We start from the raw sequence: 15,187 nt of genomic DNA, 5'->3' as shown, positions 1-15,187 counted from the left end.
TACAACCTACCTGTACATACCTACTTATTAATATTAATACTATTTTGTAATTATATTAAATTTTATAATTTAATTATATAAAGCACATTAAGCTTAAAAATATTATACTGATATCAAAATTATGATAAAAATATATAAATAAGGGCTATAATAGAATGGTACATATAAATTTTTTATATTTTATATAAAAGAAGAGACATTTACAATATTTTGCGACATCTATATATTTTTCCTACATTAAGATTTATCGAATCATTTGGAAAAGAAGATAAACATTAATTTAATTATATCGGCTAAAGAATGTCGACTGGACTCAGTAAGGCATCTTCTATGTTCTTTCTTAATGCTATAATATTTTTCAGACAAAATTCGAAATTTGGTCTGGCATTCGCTGCACTCCAGCAACGTAGCATCAACTGGTACAATGCTGACGGACAGTTAAGAGGCATCGACAATCTGCCTCCAGCACGTACATAATTTATCACTTCTTCATTAGTCTTGGCAGCATAAGGTTGTTCACCCAACGAAGTAATTTCCCACATTAAAACACCAAATGACCAAACATCGCTTTGAGAAATAAATATTCCGGTCATTAAAGATTCGGGTGCCATCCAGCGAACAGGAAGCAAACCTTCTCCTTTCTAAAACATGATTTTAACAAAAATTTAATTTTCTGGTTCAAGTTGTTCATTTTTACAATATGTGCCAACAGAAAAACGTTATCTCTTGCTATATATAAATAAAAACTATTTATATTCTATATTACTTGAAGAAACAATGCACGATACTATTATGACAAAAAAATAAAAAGTATTTTAAAAAGAATTCATTTTTTAATCATTAACTTTTTTTAATAATTATATTTACCACGCGATAATAATCATCCATATAGATATCTCTAGCTAGTCCAAAATCTCCAATTTTAATGACACGATTCTCGCGATTTCTTGAAGATACTAAACAATTGCGACACGCTAGATCTCTATGTACGAAACGCAACTTTTCCAAGTAGCAACAGCCTCGCGCAACATCTTCGCACATGGCAAATAAATCCTGCAAACGCAGAGCGTGTGAATCTGACGCTTCCAAATTTCGACAATCTCTCAAATATTTTAACAGATCTCCAATTTCCATCAATTCCAACACTAATAACGGAAGATCCCCATCTAAACAAACGCCCAACAATTTTAATATATGTTTGTGTCTAAAACGATTCATAAGCTCGGCTTCCTTTAACAATTTATTTTTCTCTTGGGAAGAAGCATTTTTCCGAAGCGTTTTTATTGCAACGGATATCTCTGTGCTCGAACTTTCTAAGTTTTTCACATTTCCTTGATACACCTGCGAAATATTTCACATAAATTTACATGCGTACTTCACTAGAAAATGTATAGTTTAATGTCACGTAATATTATATTTTACTTTATATTGAATAATTTAACGGAAAATATATAATAAAGTGAATGTTGTCTCATCCAAATTTTATATTACTTATAATCTATTATGAAAATTTATGTAACTTATATTTTTATTAAAAAATACATATCTGTTTTGTTGATCCAAAAATTAATTTGAAACATTGCTTGAAAAAATTAATTTTTACCATTCCGAATGCGCCGCTACCAATATGTTTTGTAAATCTAATTTGTTTACGTGCTATTTTAGTTATCGCACATTCATCCGGATTATAATGTAACATAGGACTGTAAATCGTATTGAATTGAGTGTTTTGGCAAGCTACTTGCCACTCATGTAGACTCTCCAATTCTATATCAGTCATTGTTGAAGACAAAAACTGTTCATTATTACCTCTGCGTTGACGATACACTGTTATAAAATTTCGACTTAATTATGTAATATGTATTATAAAATTTACTGTTTTTTAGTAAATTTATTATTTTAAATTTAGTTTTATATAAGTAAATTACTATTTTCAGTAAATTTTAGATATTATATCAGATATATATGTATAATCTACAATTCAAGTTGATATATCTATATCAAATATACAAATATCAATATACTTACAATAATATACTTACAATAATAAATGTAACAGATGTAGGTTATAATAAGTATAACAATAAAACTTAATATCAATGGTAGGTAATATTTACCATGAATGCTCGAATTCATATCAATGTCACCTATATTAAGCAAAAATATAATTTTAATATCTTCGTGTATGTGTTTAATTTCAAAACATATTTCTACTTATAATTTTATTTCAAAACTTTAATTTTTTTAAATTTTAGGCCTATTCATATTTTTAAAAAATCAGCACATTATATTATAATATTTATGTAGCACAAAATATTACAACTACTTTGCAACAATCTTGCATTATTGAAAATTGCAATGCAACACTGTAGAAATATAAATTAATATGAATTAAACATTAGCGGTATGATATTTATATTTTGAAAACATTGTAAAACTAGAACACTCTTCAATTAATCTATAAAAGTAATGTAATAATATATTTTTTTATATTTGTGTACAGGGTGTCATGAAAGTGAGCATAACTTTAAAAAATTAAGGTAGATTAGCTCAAAATTAGAAGAAAAGTTTTGTACAGTTATGCAATATTCGCAATAATTAACAAGAAATAAATTAAAGAAAATCGGCCAATCTTCGTGAATAAAAGCGCTCGGCGGCGAAGGCCTTCGCCGCGCGTCTACACACATATCGCTCCTCCTCTCCCCAATCACCGCTTCAACGCGCGCCGGCATTATGTTACCGTGTGACCGCCTTCGTCGCCGCGCGCTTCTATTCGCGCAGATTTTCTTCACGGCCGATTTTCTTTAATTTATTTCTTGTTAATTATTGCAAATATTGCATCATAGATATGAAGCCAATGCAAACTTTTATTTATAAGCTATTATATAAAGCTTTTATTTATATTAAGTTTCTAATATATCAAGCTTCTTAATTTAATTATAAAGTTTCCAAGATATTCGTCTGTCAGAAATAAAAATATTTTATATGTAATATTGTTAGATGATTCCAATAACATTAGATTCTTTCAAATATATTATGCAATGTTGCTACAATACTTTATTGTAAAAAGTGGACATATTAACTTCATCACAATCTTATAACAATGACTCTGCAGAATTTTGCAATCAATTTGCAATATTGCAATGTTTTAATGAAATTATTCTTCACTATATCTGCAACCTTATTGTGCTGTGTCGGTATATTCATTTGCTTACCAAGTGTTGAAAAAATAAATCTTTCATCAGCCGGCCATGTAAAAGTTTCCTCATATTCGGGATATATCAATATCAAGCGAAACTTGTATAAAGTTTCCGACTGTAAATTTTCGATATGATATATTATTTCTTTGTTAATATTTCTTTCTTTGTTATCATTCGTTTTAATATACTTCGTTGTTTGCCATTTTTCTGCTGCAATATCTTTGTACTCTAGTGTAGGAAAGACCGTAAGATTAACGTTTGAGATCCATGAAATGTCCATGCTATTTGTGTTGACTTCGCTCAAAGTAATATTGTTTGGTTCTGAGTATATGTGATCGATCTTGCTTAAACTCTCGTTGTAGAAATCGCTGAAATTAATTGGATATACACGCACGTATATCAAGTAATCTTGTACTGGTAGCGACAAGTTAATCTTTGTGAAAAATCTGCCGTCTGCCATACGTTTCGACACATTGGTAAATTATTTACTCTGCTGTTGCGTGTCGTTCACTGACTTCCAATGCACTTCGTAGGTCACAACCACGCAGTTCAATTTCTTGGGTGGCATCCAATGAACTACTGTTATAGTAGGCGTCAAAGCTAAAACACTTACATTTTCTGGTACATTAAGTTTGCCCAAATTAGTTTTTATTCGTATCACATTCGAATCGAATGGATTTATTGATAATTGATCAAAGTAAAAATTGCTTAAAGTAAAGTTCAAGTTGTACTCTGTAAATGGTGTTAACTTCTGAAACTTGTAATATCGCTCGGCTGTCTTCACATTGAATTCTTTAGACTTGTTGAGATTGTCGTCTACACAATGGCTTATTGAGATAGTATATATAGTGGTTGGTAAATTATATTTTTTGCATCCACTCTTTACAACCGGCTCCTGTAAATTTACAATGATGCTGTTTGCCGTTGCAGTCACATTCTCAAAATTATAAACTTTTTCGTCAGGTGTCAGACATCTCATTGGAGGATATGATTGTGAATATTTATCAAAAGCGTAAATTTTTTTATAAAACACATTTTCATCTAAGCTTATTGGTATCTTTTTAACATATTTGTATGCATTTGAGACGCTCTTGAGACTTGCATATTTCTTTTCCAAAACGTAGAGTGTAAATACAGAGCATGAATACGGAAAATAACATGCTAAAATGTAAATGTTTGTTTTGTCAATCGTCATAGATTGGAATTTGATGTCATCACTTATGTCTTGATTGGATAAAAAGTTATTGATCTTAGAAATATTAATGTCTGTTACAATTGTACTCCAATTTTCTAACCAGTAAATTAACGACTCTTCATTATTCATGTTATCAATTATCACATTGTTAAAAGAAAGTATATTATGAAATTTGAAAGAGGGAGGATTTATAACATCAATTTGCTTGTTTCCATGGAAATGATATTTTATCATTTCATAGTTTCTAAGCATCAAATTGTATAATGTGTAATATAAAATTCTAAAAAATATAATTATAATTAAATATAATTAAATTAAATATAAATTAAATATAATTATTTTACTCATTATAAAACATTATTTTAACAAAAACAGAAACTTATATGTAGTAAAAATTCGAAATTCTTATAATTATATAATAACTTATTATTATCTTTTACTTATAATCTTAATTATAAAACCACGTAAAATTATAAAAAAATTACAAATTTGCATAAATCTTTAATGCAAAATTATTTTTTTAGGTGAACGGTAGTAAACGTACCCCATAGACGGTAATATATTTAAATTATAAATTTCATTCATATTTCCCAAAATATTCTCAAATTTAATTATGCCATTTTCCCACATTGTTAAGTCGAACTTTACAATGAAAGAGCGGACTGGCCCTTGATAGGACATATATAGATTTCTTGCTACCCAGTCAAAGCTGAGATAATATAGCTTATGATCTAGCTTATGAAAGCTAGCTATTTTTGTGATATTATTTTCAGTAATCTCCAATGTCATTAGATCATTTCCGGTTATCCAATAAATTTTATGTTCTTGGACACAATAAGCGACATCTGATATGGCCAATTGTTTAATGAGATTATTAATAGTATTTGAATCTAAGTCCAATATTTGGATGCCAGCATCCGTTACTAATAATAATTTGGGTATTGGATTTTCATGCGTAGTCGACACATTGATGAAATCCGTGTAAAGACCAGCAATAACTTCAGTATGTGCACGTATTCGGAAATAATATGTCGTATTAGGTTTAAGATTGTGCACCGTGTGCTCCAATGTTGTGATATTTTTATCGTCGCAGATTTGAATCTCTTTTAAGTCCTCCATAACAAAACATTGCACTGTGTACCCTTGTATTATTTCGGTAAATTCAGGTTGCTTCCATCTGTAAAAAGATAAAATTTTAGTCATTTTATATTTAACAAAATTATAACAGAATTAACATTTTGATATAGATATATCCTTGAATTTAGAAAGAAAAAGAGAGAAAAATAAAAGAATACAAACTGAAAATTTAGATTCTTTACCTCAATGTCACAAAAATGTCGTTTACTTTTTCTGTGAATTGACTGTCGAATTGTACAAATGCTCTGAGAGATGTTGGCTTGTTTAAACTGTTTTCTAAAGATTTTAAGATCGTAACATAAATATATGTAAGATTAAATAGATTATTTCAGTAAATCAGAAAGAACAATTTAATGTGAAAATACCCTGGCAGAAATTGCCTTGCCGGCGCCATAATACTTGTCAACGCAATGGAAGTTTGTTACGTCACAACCTTATTTTCAAAAACTGAAAAGATCCACTCCAAAACTATGGTCGCGGCCGATATATAAATGGCGTAATATTATTATAAAGTTAAACGAGCGCAGATTGGAATTTGACTGGGCTTCTGATGCGGTCCATACTTGCGCCACATCAAATACTCAGACATCTTTTCGTTTTATCAAAAAAGATAACATTAAAAGAACACAATATACGACATGTGTTTCTTTACTTGCCGCAATACGGCGACACCAGACTTAACTAAACTCGTATTCAATTTTTTATGAAGTGTATATAAAGGACTGGTACACACATGAGATCTAAAGTATTTTTTTTCTTTTGTGAGTAGTATCGCCAAAAAAAGGACGCTGCTCTCACGATCAGAGAGCCATGGCTCTCTGATTGTGTGCAAGTAAACCACATTTTCTACTTAACATCACTTTATCAATTTAAGTTTAATTTCTGGCAAACTGAATTTAAAAAAAAATGTTTAATAATGTGAATTTTTTGTGGGATTCCAAATTTTTTTCCTTGTTGGATTTCAGAATTTCTTTTCCAGTTTTAGTAATATTTTTAGGCGACTTGGTGCTGTGTAGGAAGTTTTTTATCAATAGTCAAATAGTTCAGTAGTATTTTTTCGTAAAGCAATATTATGCTATACTACAGTAATTCCGCATCTGCCCTATGATAATCTCTTACTAGGACTATGTTAATGCCATGTTAGTACCACACAAAATTCATTTCAACGTAGCGCCAGCGGGCAAAACGATTTGGAGGATGGCTCAGCGTGTTATGCCAGTTCCTTACAGTCAGTCAAGTAAGAGCGTGGTCGACTTTGCCGACAGGTAATAAAAGATTTCGCTCTAATTCCTTCGTGAGCCTATAGAGAGAAGCTTTGTCCTTGATGCATTGTCGACAAAGATTCAGTTGTCGTTGATTTTTTGGAAGAGAAACACGTTAAGCTCATGAGCGTTAAGCGTCATGAGTGCTAAATACGCGTCGCGCTACGAGGCTGTGTCGCAAAAAGCGGCAAAAATGTCGCAATCAGCGGCTGCTAAATACATGAGAAAGTCGAAAGCATTTGTACAGAAGTGGATACAGCGATATAAAGTGGCAAAAAATGTCGATGACTAGAATACGCCGTCAAATTAGTCGAAAGCATGCCTCGGAGATGCCAGGCAATTATCGACGCCGGTGGTGACTGGACACATTATTAACATAATTGCAACATTATTTGTATTGAGTACAATGTATATATAAATATAAAAATTTCATTTAATAAATTTTCTCATAAATTTACACGACCACGCTCTTACTTGACTGACTGTAAGTAGCAGTGTGGCACTCTGGTCAGTGCCATACAAACGCTTGATCAAAATTTCTACCAGGGTAAAGGAAAGAGAAAAAATAAATAAAAAAGCAAACTACAAAATATGGAAATTAAATACATAATATTAACCTTTAAAAAAAATAATATAAGAATTTTTTGCGTCATTTAAGATTTGGAAAAGTAATCGTTAATTCGTGGCAAAAACGAATAAATAACTTTCAATAAAATAAGAAATACTTTTCGAAATATTCCTGTAATTTAAGAAATCAAAAGTATAATATTTGCGATTGCTTTAAAACCAATTAGCAAATTAATAAAATTGACTTTGCCTTAAATCATGACAATTTTTATGTATAATGTTATGTTTGTATTATGTTTTTTTATTTCTTTTTTGGACAAAATAGAATTTATATTTTTTTCACTGCTGGAAGATGTTTTTAGGTTTGATTTCCACTCTCTCTTAAATTTAAATTATATTTACATTTTTTCGTCATAGATTATGTTATTAATGTTTGATGCATTTTTTTGTAACTTACCAATAGATTCTGGGATAATAGAAATATTTGCAAGTGTAACTTCATCGACTTCTCGCTCATTTCTCACAGTACTATCAGAATGACTCCGGTCAGATTTGAAATTTACTATATGATGATTATTTTTCTCGAACATTGAAATATCCTTTAAAAGGTATAACATACGAAAAGAATTATAAAATAAATATCATTGAAGCGGTTGTTTCTGGTGCTTTTAATGATAAATTATATAAATTATAAAATTAAACGAAAAATTACAATTCGTTTTTTGTTTGCTTAATAATTCCGGTTTGATATAAACCATTCCTAAATGATATATATTCAATGCGAAGTAGTTTTATTCATATTGTAAACTCTATTTTTTATTTTTTCTTTAAAACATCTTGTATATCAAACATAACTCATATCAAAAAGTAAATCAATCAATATAGATTAACAAGAGTCAATGAGGATTCATAACAGCTTTTAGCAAGTAGTAGAAGCGAAAGTGTAGTTCTTTGCAATTATTAAAACAATTTTGTCTATCGATTTGATTCTTTTTTATGATAGGTTAGTTAACTTTTCTCAATTTTATCATAACTTAAATTTCTTTTCAAAAATTTGCTGATATTACTAAAGTTTTATTAATGTTTGTACTACAAGCATAAAAAGGTTAAAAATATTGTTTCTTTACAGTTATTAAATATTAGTCATAGAAATTATATATATTCTTTTATTTATATCCTTGTCAAGATTTTTCTCAAGTGTCGTTATGTTTTTAACAATCAAATCCTGAAAATGATAATATAAACCGATAGTATAAACCGATAATGCCTTGATAAGAATATGTATATGCATGTAATTGTATATGAATGGATATATGTACAATAAAAATTAATATAAATTCTAACAATTGTTATCGAATGTATCGTCGATCGAAATATTAACGTTAATAGATACAATTTGAAGAATGTTTGGTGTATGATTTTTTTATTAGACAGATTTTTTATCTCGATATTTAGCTCTGTTTCGTTATATAATTACCCTTAACACAAGGAAGTGATGCTAACTTTTTAAATTAATTTCTTAAAATAAAATCTACTTAAATCTTACTATATATCAATAAATATTATAAATATTATAAATATCTAGAAAGATAAAGAAAGTTTAGAAACTGAAGAAAAATAACAAAAATCTATTGAAGTGTCATCGTATGTATATATTAATGTAGCCGATAATAGACAGAAAACTTCATTAAATTTAAAAATTGTTATTTTTGGAAATAATTATTATATATATAATTATATACAGGGTGTTCAAAAAGTCCCGGTACGGGGGAATAACTCGAAAAGTAAGGGTCGGACAAAGAAACTTTTGGGACAAGAGTTGTAGGGCTTACTCCGAGCTTTTATCTCGTGACCTTGAGTTTGACCTTGAGCTTGACCTTCAAGGTTATTTGAAGGTCAAAGTGTTTTTTTAAAATGGGAACCCCTATTTTTGATTGTATATTCTTATAGCTGACCTCGAGAGCTTTCCAAAACACTATAATAAAATATTTTTCCCTTAAGCATTTATCGAGTTATGAGGCTTCAAATTATTTCTTAATTTTACATAAACCATAAAATATCTTGTAAAATATTCACTTTTCGATTATTTTACCTTAATACTTTTATGTACAAAATAATGAGAGGAATCAATTAGTGTAATGAAAACATACAGTTGTTTTTTAGAAAAAATATGTAATTGTTAATTGCAAATTACATATTTTTTCTTCGGAACAATTATGTGTTTTTTTTTAGACCAATTGATTCCTCTCATTATTTTGTACATAAAAGTATTAAGGTAAAATAATCGAAAAGTGAATATTTTACAAGATATTTTACGGTTTATGTAAAATTAAGAAATGATTTGAAGCCTCATAACTCGATAAATGCTTGAGGGAAAAATATTTTATTATAGTGTTTTGGAAAGCTCTCGAGGTCAGCTATAAGAATATACAATCAAAAATAGGGGTTCCCATTTTAAAAAAACACTTTGACCTTCAAATAACCTTGAAGGTCAAGCTCAAGGTCAAACTCAAGGTCACGAGATAAAAGCTCGGAGTAAGCCCTACAACTTTTGTCCGAAAAGTTTCTTTGTCTGACCCTTACTTTTCGAGTTATTCCCTCGTACCGGGACTTTTTGAACACCCTGTATATAGAGAGAGAAAGAGAGGGGGGGGAAAGAAATTGTTTTAATTAAATTTAATATACTATATAACATTTATTTGTAAACAAAATTTCGAAACTTTATCCATCTGTTTTTTACAACATCATATATATTTTTTACTTTTATATTGAGAATTGTTTTATTTTATTTTATCTTATTATATAAATAGAATATATAATTTATTCATTCATTTTTAGTCACATTACTAGCTGCAATAACATTCAATTGTTTCTTAATCAAGAAAAATATCTCCTACCTGCGTGAAATTTATATCCTGATACATGGAAATACTCTCTTCCTGAAGGATGTTTGAAGTGTTATCATCCTTCGGCGCGATAGTTGCCTTTGTCAATATTAAACTTTTCAATAAAACGTATAAAATTGTTCCAAACATAATTTGCATTTTTAGTAAACGTTTGCACTCAATCAGTTTCAACCCTCAATTAATTGTTTTTTTCACTCTACTAATTCTGATGTGTAAATCGAATTGATATTAATTTACATAAATACATATATTTTCAATAAATTCTTTAAAAGTCTGTTTTAACGAATCGCAAGTTATTATCTTCTAATATTATGTTTTTAGATTTCTCTTTATGATCATGATCACAGTATATATCTTAAGATTAAATTAAAGAATTCTGAGTGAGTAAATAATTTCTATGGTACATATTCATTGGATTGTATCGCGAATACAGGAATATAATTATTATTAGCTTTTCTTTTTCATTAATAGAAAAGCAGCCAATAAAAAGATAACCACAATAAAATTACAAACAATTTAAGAAATTATAGAATTATAGATCTTGTAACATTTTCAGCCATATTCAAGTACACGCAGCGTATAATCGAATTCACTCAGTATTTGCTATATCTGTTATTAAATATGTAATTATGACAATTCGTTCGTACGATTGTGTTACTACGTGCTATGTTTTTTAAAATCCACTATTTATACACAATTACACGGTTTCTCTAATCTTTATATAATACTGTTTGAATCAAGCGATAAATAACCGTGGCGGCGTTTAGCTAGCGATCACAGTAGTAACTGACTTCGAATGGTCAATCCGATCTGTTACCATGACATTTTATTAGCTCCATTCCGTTTGTAATTTATTTTTTTCCGCGAAGATACTCGTTATTTCAAAAGAAATTTAAATCCTTAAGAATTGTTTGTCAAAAAATTTATTTATATATAAGACAAATTTATATATATATATATATATATATATATATATATATATAAAACAAAAAATAATTCTATATATAAATAAATATATTTATATACATATAACTGTTTAATAAATTTTATTAAACTTTATCTTATTAACTTCTTATATTAATTTATTTTTACATAACCTTCTCTTTGGCATAAGAAAAACATTTATTATATAAAAAAATATTCTGATTATAAGAAAAATAATAATGGACTTAAAAAAGTGATTTACACGTTTTCTATTCACATAATGAATTTTGAATCAAGCGATACGTAACACGGCAGCGTTTTTACGCTAATATAAATAAATGTACAATAAATATACAATAGCACGTAAATTGTATAAATAACAAAAATAAATAAAATAATTAATTCTACGAGCTTTATTATTATTATTATCGTTATTTATACTAAATAATCTTATATAATAACTTATATACAACTTATATACAACTTTATAATATTAATATAATATATTATATAATATATATTATATATTATATATTATATAACTTTATAATATTATAATATATTATAACAACTTATAGTATTAATTACTTTATTATTTAAATTATACTACTGTAATTTTATATATGATAACCTTTATAATGCACTAGTGTGCATTAGTGCATAAAACTAAATTTTCTCTTTTTCTCGCTATAAATCAATTGCTTTATTTCCAAAAAATTGAGATAAACACGTTAAACACATTTTGTTAAATAATATTGAAAATAATTAATTGATATTAACCGGTCTCCTCTTGTGACTCATTCAGTCCATTCATATATTAAATGATACATTTTTATTTCCAAAAATGTTTTTGTATTATTAAAGAGACATTCTGCATAAGAATATTTTTAATAATTTCAACAAGTGTTTATATAATGTTTTCTTTAAATGGATGAACAATAATATATACATTTTTACAAATATTTATAAATTTATAAAAATTTATTCTCTTTAAAAATAATATTAGTACATACAAAGATTTATATATATAATTTGAAATAGGAAGGAGCTCTAAAACATAATGGCTAAAAAAAAGGCTTGAAAGAAAATTACAATCGTATGTGTTAATATTTATGAATTTACAGAATAGTTAATATTAATTAATACATTAAAGCGCAAATCTTACATAAGATACAAAAATATGTATGTCGAATGTTTAATGAAATATCATAAAGATCAAACATTCCAATATTAATATCGGTTTAAAATTTATTCCTCTATAATTTATTTATATCAGTTTGATAATATTTATTGAATTCAATAAATCATCTTTTTAATGTCACTTCTAATATAATACTTTCGAAAAAAAATTTGGAGTTTGATCTAATTTTCCCTGTATTGCAACAACAGAGTATTAAAATCAATAGATAGCTAATTCTTTAACTACCATCAATTGTTGTCGTCAATAGACGGCGAAATTTTATGAAACACAGCTGTCGTCAATAATTACTTTATGATGTGTTTTGACGCCTATTTCAATTTCAGTATTAATGATTCTGTTTATGTGATGTTATCTCGGGTCTGCAATTATTTATTTTATTCATTCAATAATTCATTTTATTTATTTATATTACGAATCTCTCTCTCTCTCTCTCTCTCTCTCTCTCTCTCTCTTTTCCTCTCTCTCTCTCTCTCATTCTAAATTATCTAAACTGTTTAAATTTTTAAATTACATTAGTATAATATATAAAATATTCTAGATTTTATTTTAATATACTTAAAATATCTATAAAATGTTCTCGTATTAATTAATACTTTTATAGAGATAGTAATATTTTATAAATTGCTTCACAATAATATATTATTTAGATATTTTATGCATAAAGTTCCATGATGAATTATTTAATAAATAATCAATTTTAATCAATAAATTAAAATACTTCTATAATTTAATATTCCGCGTTAGTGTATATTTTATAATATAAAAAATATCTAGGCAACGAATTATCGATAATACGATGTTCGACTTTGGCAATATAAAATGTAAACAATAACGCGCTATGTTAGGGCTTCGTCATCATTCGCACGGGGACACTCGAGTAATAAAGTAGTGGTGCGAAACGCCTCGTATATTGTAATTTAAACACGACTACGATTAGTATCGAAACATAATTTGTTATAATTATTAATAATTAAAAATTAATTAACTTCTGATAAACGACATAAAAATGTTTCGCAACGATAAATCTTTATCGAATCGCAATCATTCATTACTACGAATAAAAATTGAAATAGGAAATATATAAAAGGGGATAAGAGAATTAATTATGTTATGATCTTTCGATCATTAATACTTATTATAATGATATTTCTTTAAAAATATTATAATTAATTATGAAATTAATATTTCGACCAATGCTTTAAATTTTTTTTAATCGGCAATCCTTGTTAATTATACAATAGTTATATATCACGATATATATATATATATATATATATATATATATATTAATTTAATCTTTTAATCTTACGATACATTAATATGTTAGATATATAAGATACATTAACATGTTCAAATATTTCCACAATGAATTATCCTAATATCCTACCTTGGCAACAGTGAGCTGATGATTTTGTTTTACGGTCTTGTTATGTGAATTTAAATTTGTATATTTTATTACTAGATAAATTCCAAATTATATATTATATTATATAATATAACCCTCCCATAGGGTGCACCTTGTCGCGGTGGGAGGACTTAGTACTTGGATGGTGCCTTGAGTTTTATCTTAAATTTTTCTATTTATGATAAATTTAAGGAGCCTGAAGGGGAAGCTATCCTTTCGCGTCGTCGATGCCGTCAACGTGCTGCAGACCGCGACGATTCGTCATCGCGTTTTCGCATTGTAATATTTTCGCATTATCGAGCTTCGTGCTCAAGTCGACTTAGTGATGGTCACGCTCTACTTCGTCAAGTGATTCGGGTCGAATCGGTTAGAATTCGATCGATTGCTCGAATGGGTCTTTTAAAATGCAAAATTAAATATTATAGAATTTGAATTCGGAAAAGCGTGATAAAACAATCGAGTAAATTCAAATAATTAGCTCCGTAATGAAATATTTAATGAATAATCAATTTTAATCAATAAATTAAAATACTTCTATAATTTAATATTCCGATCTTGTATATTTTACAGTATATAAAATATTTCGGGAACAAATTATCAATAATATTATGTTCGATTTTGACGACGTAAACAATAGCGTGCTATTATTTGTACATTATGGTATTGCTATCATTTGCTTGATGACATTCCAGCAGTAAAGTTTAGATATTTTCCGATATCTGTGGGCATAAAGTAATATCTCTATCTAGGGGTAGTTTAGGTTTATTTATATTGCGATATTTTGCAATATTTTGCGATATTTATGGGCGCAGTGTAATATTAATTATCTACGAATAGTATAGATTTAATTACAATGCGATATTTTACGATATTTTGCGATATCTTGGGGCGCAGAGTATTATTCTATATCTAAGGATAGTTTAGATTTATTTATATATTGCAATATTTTGCGATATTTTGTGGCGTAGTTTTATTTTCATTAAGGAAAATATCTAAAATAATGATGCGAAATGCTTCGTATGTTAATTAAATGTATAATAAATAATCATTTAATTAATCTATAAATTGGAAAACTTCTACAATTTAATATTTTCATATTTATTATATGTTATGACTTCGTTATCATTCACACTGATACTCGAGCAATAAAGTAATGTCCGAAACGTTTCGCATATTGTCGAATATTTTTTCTAAATACGATTGAAATTAGTATTGAAACATTATATGATATAACTATTAATAATTATAATTTAATTAACTTATGATGAAGGACATGAAACTGTATCGCAACGATATATCTTTACCAAATGACAGTGATTAATTACTATGAATTAAAATTGAAACAAGAGAGAGAGAGAGAGGGATATATAAAAGAATTAATTTTGTTATG

The 15,187-nt window shown here is 27.6% G+C and overlaps 1 protein-coding gene across 1 annotated transcript; it reads right to left on the bottom strand.

Moving 5' to 3' along the window:
* Positions 1 to 216: 216 nt before the first annotated feature.
* On the bottom strand, positions 217 to 10,485 carry LOC105248697 (proto-oncogene tyrosine-protein kinase ROS-like). Its single transcript, XM_025414969.1, is given in 9 exon segments — positions 217 to 641; positions 868 to 1,341; positions 1,604 to 1,827; positions 2,043 to 2,147; positions 3,216 to 4,675; positions 4,904 to 5,572; positions 5,715 to 5,808; positions 7,819 to 7,960; positions 10,259 to 10,485. Coding segments are annotated over 9 exon segments (3,663 nt in total). The 5' UTR covers positions 10,406 to 10,485; the 3' UTR covers positions 217 to 293.
* Positions 10,486 to 15,187: the final 4,702 nt, after the last annotated feature.

Source organism: Camponotus floridanus, unplaced genomic scaffold (assembly GCF_003227725.1).
Source record: "Camponotus floridanus strain SB8 unplaced genomic scaffold, Cflo_v7.5 scaffold92, whole genome shotgun sequence".
In the NCBI taxonomy this organism is placed as follows: domain Eukaryota; kingdom Metazoa; phylum Arthropoda; class Insecta; order Hymenoptera; family Formicidae; genus Camponotus; species Camponotus floridanus.
This window is presented reverse-complemented; position numbering and strand designations above follow the sequence as displayed.